We start from the raw sequence: 16203 nt of genomic DNA, 5'->3' as shown, positions 1-16203 counted from the left end.
ATTCTTGGCTGTGGTTCTCTTTGTACTATGTTTCGAAACTGGAACTTATGTAACCCTGTACTTAGAAAGTTTCTAGAAGCAACTTTAAGTGATGAATCAGGAATTCAGGTTATGGATGTATATGTAGAGGGTTCTAAGATAAGAACACTGGCATTTAGGATACAAAATATTATTTCATTTTTTCAGTAATCATTCAGCACCCCATAAAACATAATACGCCAGAAGGTATCACAAAAGCATTTCACAACGAAATTCTAAATCGTATATTTTTACCTGACATGGATGCACAACTTCATTTTGCAGTATGATTCTCTCACTATTCAGACATTAATTGAGTCGTTCTAGCACTACTTTTTCCATTGTTAAACGGCACCATGGCCCATACTGTAGTACTACGAACACAGGCATCTCTAAAATTGCTCCTCTATAGCCCACTGTTGGTAATGGGTGATATACTTTACTTGTTCTTTCTACAACCATATACACTACTGGCCATTAAAATTGCTGCACGATGAAGATGACGTGCTACAGACGCGAAATTTAACCGACAGGAAGTACACTCCCGGAAATTGAAATAAGAACACCGTGAATTCATTGTCCCAGGAAGGGGAAACTTTATTGACACATTCCTGGGGTCAGATACATCACATGATCACACTGACAGAACCACAGGCACATAGACACAGGCAACAGAGCACGCACAATGTCGGCACTAGTACAGTGTATATCCACATTCCCAGCAATGCAGGCTGCTATTCTCCCATGGAGACGATCGTAGAGATGCTGGATGTAGTCCTGTGGAACAGCTTGCCATGCCATTTCCACTTGGCGCCTCAGTTGGACCAGCGTTCGTGCTGGACGTGCAGACCGCGTGAGACGACGCTTCATCCAGTCCCAAACATGCTCAATGGGGGACAGATCCGGAGATCTTGCTGGCCAGGGTAGTTGACTTACACCTTCTAGAGCACGTTGGGTGGCACGGGATACATGCGGACGTGCATTGTCCTGTTGGAACAGCAAGTTCCCTTGCCGGTCTAGGAATGGTAGAACGATGGGTTCGATGACGGTTTGGATGTACCGTGCACTATTCAGTGTCCCCTCGACGATCACCAGTGGTGTACGGCCAGTGTAGGAGATTGCTCCCCACACCATGATGCCGGGTGTTGGCCCTGTGTGCCTCGGTCGTATGCAGTCCTGATTGTGGCGCTCACCTGCACGGCGCCAAACACGCATACGACCATCATTGGCACCAAGGCAGAAGCGACTCTCATCGCTGAAGACGACACGTCTCCATTCGTCCCTCCATTCACGCCTGTCGCGACACCACTGGAGGCGGGCTGCACGATGTTGGGGCGTGGGCGGAAGACGGCCTAATGGTGTGCGGGACCGTAGCCCAGCTTCATGGAGACGGTTGCGAATGGTCCTCGCCGATACCCCAGGAGCAACAGTGTCCCTAATTTGCTGGGAAGTGGCGGTGCGGTCCCCTACGGCACTGCGTAGGATCCTACGGTCTTGGCGTGCATCCGTGCGTGGCTGCGGTCCGGTCCCAGGTCGACGGGCACGTGCACCTTCCGCCGACCACTGGCGACAACATCGATGTACTGTGGAGACCTCACGCCCCACGTGTTGAGCAATTCGGCGGTACGTCCACCCGGCCTCCCGCATGCCCACTATACGCCCTCGCTCAAAGTCCGTCAACTGCACATACGGTTCACGTCCACGCTGTCGCGGCATGCTACCAGTGTTAAAGACTGCGATGGAGCTCCGTATGCCACGGCAAACTGGCTGACACTGACGGCGGCGGTGCACAAATGCTGCGCAGCTAGCGCCATTTGACGGCCAACACCGCGGTTCCTGGTGTGTCCGCTGTGCCGTGCGTGTGATCATTGCTTGTACAGCCCTCTCGCAGTGTCCGGAGCAAGTATGGTGGGTCTGACACACCGGTGTCAATGTGTTCTTTTTTCCATTTCCAGGTGTGTAGATGCTGTGATATGCAAATGATTAGCTTTTCAGAGCATTCACACAAGGCTGGCGCCGGTGGCGACACCTACAACGTGCTGACATGAGGAAAGTTTCCAATCGATTTCTCGTACACTAACAGCAGTTGACCGGCGTTGCCAGGTGGAACGTTGTTAAGATGCCTCGTGTAAGGAGGAGAAATGCGTACCAGCACGTTTCCGACTTTGATAAACGTCGGATTGTAGCCTATCGCGATTGCGATTTATCGTATCGCGACATTGCTGCTCGCGTTGGTCGAGATCCAATGACTGTTAGCAGAATACGGAATCGGTGAATTCAGGAGGGTAATACGGTACGCCGTGCTGGATCCCAACGGCCTCGCATCACTAGCAGTCGAGATGACAGTCATCTTTTCCGCATGGCTGTAACGGATCGTGCAGTCACGTCTCGATCCCTGAGCCAACAGATGGGGACGTTTGCAAGACAACAACCATCTGCACGAACAGTTCGACGACGTTTGCAGCAGCATGGACTATCAGCTCGGAGACCATGGCTGCGGTTACCCTTGACGCTGCATCACAGACAGGAGCGCCTGCGATGGTGTACTCAGTGACGAACCTGGGCGCACGAATGGCAAAACGTCATTTTTTCGGATGAATCCAGGTTCTGTTTACAGCGTCATGATGGTCGCATCCGTGTTTGGCGACATCGCGGTGAACGCACATTGGAAGCGTGTATTCGTCATCGCCATACTGGCGTATCACACTGCGTGATATTATGGGTTTCCATTGGTTACAGGTGTCGGTCACCTCTTGTTCGCATTGACGGCACTTTGAACAGTGGACGTTACATTTCAGATGTGTTACGACCCGTGGCTCTACCCCTCATTCCATCCCTGCGAAACACTTTATTTTAGCAGGATAATGCACGACCGCATGTTGCAGGTCCTGTATGGGCGTTTCTGGATACAGAAAATGTTCGACTGCTGCCCTGGCCAGCACATTCACCAGATCTCTCACCAATTGAAAAAGTCTGGTCAATGGTGGCCGAGCAACTGGCTCGTCACAATACGCCAGTCACTACACTTGATGAACTGTGGTATCGTGTTGAAGCTGCATGGGCAGCAGTACCTGTGCACGCCATCCAAGATCTGTTTGACTCAATGCCCAGGCGTATCAAGGCCGTTATTACGACCAGAGGTGGTCGTTCTGGGTACTGATTTCTCAGGATCTATGCACCCAAACTGCGTGAAAATGTAATCAAATGTCAGTTCTAATATATTTGTCTAATGAATACCCGTTTATCATCTGTATTTCTTCTTGGTGTAGCAATTTTAATGGCCAGTAGTGTATTATTAGACCTGCCATTGATTGCCAGTAACAGTCCATAAGAACGAATAAGTAAATAAAACTAGAACATCATATTATATCAAATATAAATAGAAAGGTTACAAAGCCCTCACGTAATAAAATATCTGCAGTGATTATCTGCAGTGTTTATTCACCACAATTCGGAATTAATACACAGATCATAATGTATACTGACGGAAGAAAAGTCGCAGCACCAAACAAAAATTAGAGTAATGAAATTTCGGGCACACATTTGTCTAGCTAACACATGTAAGTGATTAACATCACACGATCACGGGGTGTCATTTCGCCACCTCATCTTCACATACGTCCTCTCCACTTTCTATGATATTGTCCACAAGTCTGGTTCCCTTTCATAGACTCCCTATAGGTATCTTCTACCTTTCAGTTTTCTCTTATTTACTTAGTACTGGCTTGTCTGAGCTTTTGACATTCATTTAGCTGTTTCTTTTTTCTCAAAAGAGCTCTCTCAAATTCCTATATGTGGTGTCTATCTTCCCTTTAGTTATGGATCCTTCTACATCTTTGCATCTGTTCTGTACCCATTCCCGCTTAGCCACATTAAACTTTCTGTTTTGCTTTTTAGGCTACTATATACTTTTGTAAGCTTGATTTTTCTCGTTTCGTCAGCTAAATTCGGTATCTTCCGCATTATCAAGAGATTTTCACTGGGCCTTGTCTTTTTACCAGTGTGATCCTATTCCGCCTTCCTTATCCAATCTCTTAAGGATAACAAATCGTCTTCTGTTGTAATCCTTTTCCATGGTTTAATCATTTGATGCCCAATGCTACCTCCGAAAATCTCAGAATCATCGGGTTACTTCAATTCGTCCAGGCCTGATCTCGTTAATTTCCTACACTTTTGCAATTTCTTCAGTTTTCATCTGAAGTTTATAGCAAACCAGTTGTGGTAAGACTACACACCTGCCTTTGGAAGTGTCTCACAATTTAAATTTTTGCTTTGAAATCTTCGTCCTATCATTATATATTCAATCTGAAACCTTCCTGTGTCACCAGGTCTCTTTCACGTACACAACTTCCTTTCACGATCCTTAAACAATATTAGCGATGATTAAATTACGCTCTGTGCCAAATTTTACCAGCCGCCTTCCTTTTTCGTTGGATATTGGCTGTGTGTTTGCCTTGGCGACGATAATGCGTTCGGTATGCTGATCATATTAGCTCACCTGCACTACTATTTCCTTATTTAATATTAGGCCCTCTCCTGCAATACTGCTGTTTGACGTCGTGTTGATAATCTTCTACTGACCCGACCAGAAGTCCTGTTCTTTCTGTCACCGCAGTTCACAAATTCCCATTACATCTAACTTGGACTAAGCAAAGAATATCTGAAGCACTATGCCATATTTGCATGCAGTAGGTTGTGATGGGAGGATGGAGGCGATGTATACCTTTGCCTCTGAACTTTCATAATCTTGGTTAATGAACGAATAAATAGCGCCACTTTTGAGATAACGACTGTCCTTCAGCTGAATGGGTCGATATAAATGATATCTTATAGTTCTTCAAGATTTTCTGATAAGCCTTTTGACTATATATATATGTTCTGGCGACGAGAACCGTAAGGTGAGACTAGTTACAAACCTAATGGTAAGTAGAATTTTACTAACATATTCTGTTTTAATTTTTCAGTAACTCATTCAGTTACAATAAACTATTTTAGTTAACGTATTTTTGAGAGTAGCGGTAGTTTGCAACGCCCCCACTTAATGCTCACTTCCTGACAAATGAGAAAAAATGTTTCATTACTTCCTTTGCATGGAAGACATTTCTTCGAACACGAACCAAGTGTGTCATGAGGTGCTAAATGCTCACAAGGCGCTAAAAGCTTACTGATAAACCCCATCACTTGTCTTGTCCTCAGCTTTATTTCTCTCATCATTGAACTAAAGTACACCAACATTCATTGGCATCTTCCAATGACGGATTTGTGAAAAAATGTTACACAACAGAATATTACGCAGTGAGAATGTGGCAAGTAATATTCATTTGAAAAGCACAAAATTTTACGATATCAACGTAACGGCAAAGACGGCTAAGATTATCTCGGTAATTGTAGTACGGACTGCTAAACATGTGAGCTTTTTGACGGGTAACAGAAGAGTCGTTGATACTTTTTAGATATTGGTTCTAAATATCTAGTTAGAGAATTGCGAGATCGGGAACGTCTGGTCTAACAGTTACGTGACTGGAAGTGTGTGTTAGACAGGAATTCTATATCCTTATGCCAAATCGATAGCTACTGTGGCCATTTTGAGTGCCATCCAGTTTAAAATTTGTTGTTACATTTATGTACATAGACGGTCAGGCGCCAGTATTCGCGTCAAGCGGTCACCATCTATCAGTCTTTCTGTATGTTACCTCTAGTTTCATTTCTAGTGACTTGACCACCGCGTATACGACTGTGTCACCTGCAAACTGGGTCACACAAGTAAAAAGGCAGCCTGTTATGTTAGTGCTGCACATTGTGGACATTACCGGTTCTGTCATACATCGTGAGGAGCGTTACACGCCACTTCCGATTCTGATGATGCGCCTCGTTAATAACGTTGTACCCTGTTCTACCAGTAAGCAAGTTTCTGAGAGTATTCAATCCATAACAATTGATGAGTGAGTTCCACAGCAAATCTGTCTTCATGACCTCGTAGGAGCTACGAATCTGTTGTGCGAAGTGACGTGGGTCTATCTAATTCAGTTACAGCAGTATCAGCTGTAATCGGTGTAGGCTGTTAAACCTAACTGTAAACCTAATTACGTGGAATTTACAGGCGAATTTCTACCGTCTTTTGAAAAAAACTAACAGGTCACAAGGAAATTGTTCTTTTCAGAAGAAATAATATATCTTAGGCATATACATAATGTGCTGCGAATACATAGAAAGATAGATCCCTTATCATTTAGCTACAAAATAGCAGGTCAACAACTGGAAGCAGTTAATTCCATAAATTATCTGGGAGTACGCATTAGGAGTGATTTAAAATGGAATAATCATATAAAGTTGATCGTCGGTAAAGCAGATGCTAGACTGAGATTCATTGAAAGAATCCTAAGGAAATGAAATCCGAAAGCAAAGGAAGTATGTTACAGCACGCTTGTTCGCCCACTGCTTCAATACTGCTCAGCAGTGTGTGATCCGTACCAGATAGGGTTGAGAGAAGAGATAGAGAAGATCCAACGGAGAGCAGCGCTCTTCGTTACAGGATCATTTAGTAATCGCGAAAGCGTTACGGAGATGATAGATAAACTCCAGTGGAAGACTCTGCAGAAGAGACGCTCAGTAGCTCGGTACGGGCTTTTGTTAAAGTTTCGAGAACATACCTTCACCGAACAGTCAAGCAGTATATTGCTCCCTCCTACGTATATCTCGCGAAGAGACCATGAGGTTAAAATCAGAGAGATTAGAGCCCACGCAGAAGCATACCGACAATCCTTCTTTCCACGAACAATACGAGACTGGAATAGAAGGGAGAACCGATAGAGGTACTCAAGGTACCCTCCTTCACACACCGTCAGGTGGCTTGCGGAGTATGGACGTAGATGTAGATATAGGAAATACGCATCTGAGACACACAGCAAACTCACAAGTTAAAGGAAATGTGTTGTCTGATTAAGCCAAGGATACTGCAATATCATCTCGTAATAAATGACTTGGAACGCGTTTTGAACCACTTGCTCGTCGGCGATCTTATCTGCGCTTAGATTCAAGGGAACAGAAATGAAAGAATGTGACTTACTATATTAAAAGTAAGTTATTGTGAAATAACAAGAATGTGAAAAAAACATTAATCAAAATAAAGGCAGTCTGTTAAAAAGTGTCAGTCTGTGAACTGAAAGTCTGCCGATACGTTACATTCTGTACCCTGTTGCTCCATCGCTGTCATTCTTGGATCTTGACTATGTAGCACTGAATAGAAAATTAAAGGTGAAAGTACACAAGCGAGTTCAAAATGTAATCGATATAAACTGTCACAGATCACTTGTTTTTTCACAAACAGAGCCCTGATCTCACTTTTCATTATAACTACTTCACATTTCCTCCTACATCGTGCCATTCGACTGTTTGTATTCTTGTTATTGAACTGTGGCTGTACATACCTCGTCGTGAGCTTTTTAGAAATGCACATTTTGCTAAATGCTATAAGCTGGATGGTGACCGCCAGCTTTATCCTGAGTTTCTTGTACCTGTACAACACAGTGCTGGCCCCAAAAAAAAGGTTTTAAAAAGTTTTACCTACCTGACGTAATTTAAATGTTTTAACAATAATAATGGATTCACAAGGAGTGAACATGGAAATTTTATTACTTGATGATGAATATGAAATAAGTCGGATGACAATGTAAGAATTTTACTTATGTTTCATTTTAAGTAATTAAATTTGAAGTGGTTCACTTCCCTTGAGGTTTATATGTAGTTCACATAGATGGCGCCATGTAACCAACCGATGTGTTCTCCATACACCCCGCCTTCCCCAAACAGTAGTATTCAATGAGCTGTGGACGAAGCCCGACAAACAGGCATTACATGCAGTGATCAGAAATGACAAACCAGATGAGTTAAGCCATTAATGGCAACTTTTTTATGATATCAACTAACTATGTATCTCTTGTATTCTTAGCATTGAGAATGGCTAGTTTCTACCTGAAATTTAGATCTGTCAATAAAATTTAAAAAGGACGACTGATGGCTGAAATCTATTAGCTGAAACCTATTATCTACAAGTCAATATAACATTCACTGCGTGCAACAGCCTTCTGAATGGAAGGTAACCTGATGGTAGATTTCTCTTGACTAGGAAAGCGTTTCTTGTCATTGCCATCTGCTTTTGATTTCCTCCTTGCTCCTTTCGACATGGGTTATTTTGCTGCCTAGGCAGGATTATTCCTTAACTCTGTCTGCTTTGTGATCACCAGTTGTGATGTTAAGTCACTCGGAATTCTCATTTCTGCTACTTCTCATTACTTTCGGGTTTCGATTTAGTTTCAATCCATATTCTGTAGTCATTTCACTTTATTCCATTCGACAGATTCAGTAATTATTCTTCAGTTTCACCTAGGATAGAAATATTATCAGCGAATCTTGTCATTGATATCTATTCACTGCCACTTTTAACCCCATTCTTAAACCTTTCTTTTATTTCCGTCACCGTTTCTTCGAAAGTATAGATTCATCAGCAAGGGCGATGGACTGCACCCTTTCTAATCAGAGCACTTCGTTCTTGGTCTTCCATTCTTATTATTCACTCTTGGATTTTGTACATGTTGTACATCACCCTTCTTTCCATATAGCTTAACCCTATTTATCTCAGAATTTGAACATCGTGCACTATTTTAAGCTGTCGAACGCTTTTTCGAGCTCGACAAATTCTATGAACATATCTAAATCTTCCTTCCGTCGTGCTTCCATTAACACCAGCAAATTTGAACTGCCTCTGTGGTGCCTTTATCTTTCCTAAAACCAAACATTGTAAGCTAACAGATCCTCAATCTTCTTTCCCGCTCCTGTGAATAATATTCTTATCATCAAACTTCATCGCACGAGCTGTTAAGTTGATTGTGCGATAATTCACTCACTTGTCGGCTCTTACTATCTTCAAAATTGTGCGGATGATGTTTTCCGGAAGTCTGATATATCGCCAGCCCTATACATTCTACACATCATCGCGAACAGCCATTTTGTTACCACCTCCTACAATGATTTTAGAAATTCTGATGGAATCCATCAGTCCCTTCTGCCATGTTTGATCTTAATTCATCCAAAATTGTTGACTTCTGATTCTAATACTTCCCTATCTAATACTTCCCTATCGACTCCCGAATCATAGACGCCGTCAGTGCACTCTTTCCACCTATCCACTCTCTTCTCTGCGTTTAACAGTCGATTTCTCTTTGCATTTCAATGTTATCGCCCTTGCTTTTAATTTCAGCGAAGGTCGTTTTGACTTTTCTATGTGCTCGACAGTCCTTCCGAGTCAGTTCTTTTTCGATTTCTTCACAATTTTAATGCAGCCTTTTCACCTTACCTCACCTTCACTTCCCATTTATTCCATTCCTATGTGACTTGTATTCCTACATTCCTGAATTTCTCTGAACATTTTTGTGCCTCCTCCTTTCATAGATCAGCCGAAGTATTTCTTCTGTTACCTTTTTTTTCCTCACAGCTGCATTCCATGTACCTATGTTTTTCTTTCCAGCTTGTCTGATTGATCTTTAGGGCTGTCGATTCCTCTTCGAGTGAATTGCTTACTGAACTAGTCAATATCACACTATCGATAGCCTCAGAGAACTTCAAGCATGTCTCTTCATTCCTTAATACCTATATATCAAGTTTCTTTGCGCACTGACTCTTCTTCATTTCTAAATTGTAATATGGATCTGTATCTGCTCCTGAGTACGCCTTCTAGTGCAGCATCTGATTCGGAATCTCTGCGTGACCATGATGTAATCTAACTGAACTATTTCCCTATCTCTCGTCCTTTTCATTGCCTTTCCCTCCTATTGTGATTCTTGAAACGTTTATTCGTTATTACTAGCTTAAATTCATTGCAGAACTCAATTACTCTTTCTCCTCTCTCAATTTTACTACCAAGCGCATGTTCTCCCGTAACCTTTTCTTCTGCACCTTCCCCTGAAGCCGCATTCTAGTCCCCCATGATTATTCGATTTTCATAGCGCTTTTTACGTACAGAATTAGCCGTTTCATGTCCTTCCATACATTATCTCCTTAGCTTCTATTTGCGACGTCGGAATGTATACCTCAACTATTGTTGTCGGTGTTGGTTTGCTGTCAGTTCTGATGAGAATGATGCTACCACTGAACTGTTCACCGTAAGTCTCTCTCTCTCTCTCTCTCTCTCTCTCCCTCTCTCTCCAACCATCCTATTCATGACAAATCCTACTTCCTTTATGCGGTTTTGTGCTGCTGTTGATATTACCCTATTCCCGTATGACCAGAAATTCTCGTCTTCGTTCCATTTCAGTTCGCTGAACTACCTTCCACCCCCCACCCACCCACCCCCACCCCCGCCCCTCCCTGCCATCATATTTAGAATGAGCCTTAGAACTCCCCTTTCCACATTTTATAGCTTTCCTACCATGTTAAAGCTTCTAATAATCCATCCCCTGACTTGTAGAACGTCATCCTTCGTTGGTTATTCAACTTTTTCTCATAGTCAACTCCTCCTTGTCAACTCCTCCTGGACATCCGAATGGGGTACTAGTCCAGAATCTTTTTACCAATGGAGAGATCATCAAGAGATTTTTTTTAAATTACGGCCGCATGCCCTATGGTTAGATATTATATGCCTTTATTGCAAGGTTTCCATTGTCTTCTGCATCCTCATGCCGTTGGTCATTGTTGATTCTTCCGCCTTTTATGGGCAGTTTCCCACCCTAAGAGCAAGAGACCGCCTTAAACGTCTCTCTGCTCCTCCACAATCTTTGACAACGCGGTTGGCAGAATGAGTCACTTCTTACGTTCGAAGTCTTTGGCCGTCATTGCAGGTGACTTTTAGTCAAAATTTAATCAGTGACAAGGTTAGAACTGGGAAACAAGGGCGTTTTGACTACTAGTCAAGGACGGTACCTCTAGATCACAGGTACAATAATTGGTGTTCCTACCGTACATAATTTGAAAATAACGGATCTTGCATTGTTTTGCTCCTCACCACGTCTGTTGAATGTTTGAATGATGGCACTATTAAGTGCACCGAACCGACAGTAAACATCCCATGCCTTACAATCGTTCTTGCTGTAAAGTGCCACGGCACCTACGGTAAGTTGGTAACAGCTTCTCAGGGCATGTTGATGCAGTGAACTGTGTACACACTGTCCAGTCCTGGAGACATAGCGTGCAGTACAGAAATGCACTGACAATGCTGTTTACTTAGAACGACCATCAAACGGGTGGCTGTGCAAGTAATTCCCTATGGTGAAAAGAGTATTTAGGAAGAGAATTCAGAAAAAAAAACTATTCAAGTTTTGACTGTGGTGCAAAATATTTTCAGTAGTTTACACGGCACTTCAAATAGCTCTGAGCACTATGGGACTTAACATCTATGGTCATCAGTCCCCTAGAACTTAGAACTACTTAAACCTAACTAACCTAAGGACGTCACACAACACCCAGTCATCAAGAGGCAGAGAAAATCCCTGACCCCGCCGGGAATCGAACCCGGGAACCCGGGCGCGGGAAGCGAGAACGCTACCGCACGACCACGAGCTGCGGACTACACGGCACTATTGAACTCCTTTTGTACCATAAAAGCCGTAGTTAACAGAAGAATGACTCGAAATACTGGAGCTTTATCTGGTAACACAGTTATCTGACTGTCAGTTGATAGTATTTTTCTACCCAGATGGTGAAGTACTGCACTCACCTCTCATGCACTTTTAATTGGTATCGTCATATACTGCATTTACTGAAGGTCTTTAAAAGATGCTGATGAACTAGAGGATATATTCAACAACTTAAATGCCTTAGTAAAACTCACGCAGCGATGTAGCTACCAGAATGTGACATAACTGTCACATATCAGTATCTGATATTGTTTCATACTCTACCACTATTTCATGGTTGTCATTTTGTGAGTACTGGACATTTATGCCTGGGAGAAAAGCTTCGCGTTTATCGCACTGTCACGATGCACTATTAGTGTGGTCTCAGGATTCCGCTGTCATCAGATGGCAGTCGGTGAATCTATTTAGGAGAGGCGCGTCCCTAGAGAGACAGGTAGTTTTATAGGAAGTGAGGCGGCTGCCTGCTTCATGCTATTGTGGGCAGAGTTACAGTCCTAGCGTAGCCACGGGGAAGGGGTGCCATGTAGCCACAGCCATCACTAGAGAATAACTGAGTTAAATATTTTTGCCTTTTCTGTACGGACATCAGGGACCGTGCTGCCGCAGTACCTCTCAGCCGACGTGAGAATGACCGTCCCTTTAGCTCTAAAATTTTGGTTAAATAATCAAATTAAGAACTCTTGGAAGTTTCTGCTGTGTGCCCCCTTTTTTCATGAAATAAGCGATATTCTCATCCGTCACATTGTCAAAAGCCTTCAGTCATTCCGTCCTACAGAGTTTTTTTAAAGCAGAGAGTGGAGGACTTTGAACGTAGATTCTGACCATTCGTCTCTGGGCCATCGTTCAGAGGGAATCATCCACGGCTGCTGTATGGTGTTGATTGGTGCACGCTACCTAATTTTGAAAAATGGAAGTATCGCAAGCTGTGGTAGTATGATCTACAAGCTGGGCAGCTCATTACTTGCTTACTTTGGCACAAAACATATGTTGCTTAACTTTGTTATAATGTGTGGCATCGTGATGTATCATTAACTCTGATTCCGTGAGCTGCCCAGATCAGCAGAGCTTGTGTTCCTCCATACAGTCTTCAACACGTTTTGACACCTCGCTTCAATGTTAGAGAGATTTTGTAATTTGATTTGAACTGTAAACACCTTTCCTCTCTCTTCATTTTACTGTGACTTATGACAATCATTAGAACAAATAAATAACTGTTAACCTGTCCTGACTTACATTTCAACATTCCTTACTGTTCTGCGACTTTTCCATGATTAGGCAACCCACAAAAATAACAAATACAACATGTTGTACATCCAGTTTGCTGTTCGCACTGTGACGGTGTTTTCGTTGTGGACAGTGACGAAACTCAACGATCAGTTATATTAACAATTCATGGAAAATAATTAGGATTGTACTCAGTCGTCTTGTATGATCAAAGATTTGTTTTATAACTAACAATACACTTACACTCACTGAGTCAGTGTAAAAGTAGGAAGTGAAAAAGAAGCAGAAATATACATAAGACTTTGCTCACTTTATGAGGAGAGAACTTCAAATGCCATGTAGCCGACCTGTTATACATAAACTTTTTACATCTTATTGACCTTAATAAGGGAGAATTCATCTGCGACGTTTTAAGTCAAAAATTGGCGCTTTAGAAGTGGTCAGATGCTATAGTTAGATTATTTCAGAATACAAATGAAACATATTTTAAACTGTCAAAAGTTGTTGAAAGAGTTATAACTGAAATAGGAAGCTACTGCAGTTATAGTTCTTTACACAGCTTTTCCAGTCTACACTACTAACTACACTGTAGTGACAAATGGTCCCTATCCGAAGGGCTGAACAAAACACATGACCATACCTTTCTATAACAAACAGAACTAGAGGTATCAGTCCCACAAGAATCCCGTTTTTATCCACTGCGTTTTGGAAAATATTAGGTAGTGCATGCTGTCGCATGCGTACCGACAGAAACAGTCGGAGATTTCTGTCCTGGTGACTTCTGCCATACAACTGAAAGTCATTTATTCCAACTACTAAATTACCTCGGACTAAGCCCCAACTAAAAATTAACCTGTAATTTGAGCCTGTTAATCATAGCAAAGAAAAGCTCACAGCAGGCTATTATTACTAAGGGACCGAACGTGGGGACTAATCCCCATGAGCATCAAACTACACTATTCTCTTCTGACCCGTCCTCGTCTATGTAAATGGAGCACAGACGTCTGGTCCTTAAGTCTTATCTCTATCTCTAAGTCCTTAAACCTCACGCATTCCACCTCAGACTTTCACTTTTTATATTCCATTGCCTTCTTCAGCCCATAACCTCCAACAATTCATAATATTCCACTCCTCCTCAAATACCTAGAATGCCTTCGCCTACCTCATGTTTCCCACACACTCGATTCTCAACACCCTATTGTATTTCCCATGCCGAAGAACACTAAGTAACTGCGGCCACACTATCACTTCATATCACCTTCTTTTGACTTCCAAACACTTCCTAGCCCTCCCCAACGACAATTTTGCTCGTGCTGCCACACCATGTAATCTTCTCAGTGATATGCACTTCATAACAGTCATAAGATACATGTCCCACCTCAAAGAAGCCTCTCACCTATTCTTTCCCTGTCTAGTTCCAGTTATTACAGTCCCCCCCCCTCGCCCCACCAGACACCTCCAATGAACCCTAGATACTCAAATATCTTCCATCACTTTTTTGCCATATATAATCCAAGAGTTTGACAGAGCACTGAAAGGCCTAAGTCGAAACAAGGCCCCGGGAGCAGACAACATTCCATTAGAACTACTGACAGCCTTGGGAGAGCCAGTCCTCACAAAACTTTACCATCTGGTGAGCAAGATGTATGAGACAGGCGAAATTCCCCCAGACCTCATGAAGATTATAATAATTCCAATCCCAAAGAAAGCAGGTGTTGACAGATGTGAAAATTACCGAACTATCAGTTTAATAAGTCACAGCTGCAAAATGCTAAAGCGAATTCTGTTACAGACGAATGGAAAAACTGGTAGAAGCCGACCTCGGGGAAGATCAGTTTGGATTCCGTGGAAATGTTGGAACACGTGAGGCAATAATGACCCTACGACTTATCTTAGAAGAAAGATTAAGGAAAGGTTAACTTACGTTTCTAGCATTTGTAGACTTAGAGAAAGCTTTTGACAATGTTGACTGGAATACTCTCTTTCAAATTCTGAAGGTGGCAGGTGTAAAATACAGGGAGCGAAAGGCTATTTATAATTTGTACAGAAACCAGATGGCAGTTATAAGAGTCGAGTGACATGAAAGGGAAGCAGTGGTTGGGAAGAGAGTGAGACAGGGTTGTAGCCTCTCCCCGACGCTATTCAATCTGTACATCGAGCAAGCAGCGTGGATGGTAAAAATCGTAGAGGGAAACCAAAAGATGAATACGCTAAGCAGATTCAAAAGGATGTAGGCTGCAGTAGGTACTGGGAGATGAAGAAGCTTGCACAGGATAGAGTTGCATGGAGAGCTGCATCAAACCAGTCTCAGGACTGAAGACCACAACAACAACAACAACAACAACAAATCCAATATCTTCCGTACAACATCCTCCAGCCCAAAGACCTTACCGATCCCTCCCACCTAGCATTTCCAGGAGCCACAGTCATTAGCTGTACTGAGATACTTGCTTGCCTACAGATGATGGGCAGAGTGCTAATACTTGTGGTCGCCCTGGCGACGTTGCTGGCGTTGTGCACCGCCGCCCCCACGGACAGCCGCCCACGACGCCGCCCCACGTTTGATTGGATGCGCAGGAAGCTCCGTCCTCCACAAGTCACATCTAGAGCTGGCATCGAACAGCTGTGGTTCGAGCAAGTCTTAGACCACTTCGATTCTACCAACACTGCAACCTGGAATCAGGTACGTAAATAGGGTAAGGACATCACGGAAACGCAGCGCAATGTATTCCTGTTTGGCGTCTTAACGGCATTCGAAAGCTCTTGAGAAGACGATTACAGTGCTACAAAACCTGTTAATTTCCCGAAAGGATCCGAGAAATACGCGGAAGCTAAGGCGGCTCGAACTTGCTATTGCATTGTAAACACCACCTAGTGGATCTCTCACGCCGGGCTCCTTCGTTATATGCCAGTAACATAAAACCGTATTTCCTCTTGGGCCTGCTTTATACCACTATGTGCTAACTTCTGCTGCATCAAAATTGGACCTAGGAAAACTGTTTCAAATATGTATGTGTAAATAAACAGCTCTCGTGGAAACTAGTAAAGAGTCATAAGACGTGATACAACGAAGGAGCCTAGAATGAAAGACCCACTGCAAGTGTTCAACCCACAGTAGCCGAAACTAACTGCCTTGCATTTTTCAAATTTAGCACATTTATCAGAAATTTGTGAGAAAATTTGAACGCAAACATTAACGAGCGTTGTACCGATTTTCTCATGAATCTGCAAATGCCGTCAAAAAATATACTACCAGCAATGATCCTGTCGGAGCACAAAACAGACGAATATGTTTCTCTTTAAAGGACTGTGACAGAAAAGTGGGTAAGCAGCT

At 42.9% G+C, this 16203-nt stretch overlaps 1 protein-coding gene across 1 annotated transcript in view; it reads left to right on the top strand.

Moving 5' to 3' along the window:
* The first annotated feature begins 374 nt into the window (after positions 1–374).
* The window catches only part of LOC124795777 (putative serine protease K12H4.7), a 73055-nt gene continuing 57226 nt past the window's right edge, over positions 375–16203 (top strand). Inside the window, exons 1-2 of the mRNA XM_047259861.1 lie at positions 375–440; positions 15331–15552. Of these exons, the coding sequence (XP_047115817.1) occupies positions 375–440; positions 15331–15552 (288 nt within the window). The remainder of the gene's footprint in view (positions 441–15330; positions 15553–16203) is intronic.

Source organism: Schistocerca piceifrons, chromosome 4 (assembly GCF_021461385.2).
Source record: "Schistocerca piceifrons isolate TAMUIC-IGC-003096 chromosome 4, iqSchPice1.1, whole genome shotgun sequence".
Classification (NCBI taxonomy): domain Eukaryota; kingdom Metazoa; phylum Arthropoda; class Insecta; order Orthoptera; family Acrididae; genus Schistocerca; species Schistocerca piceifrons.
Note: the sequence above shows the minus strand (reverse complement) of the source record. Positions and strands in the feature narration are given on the sequence as shown.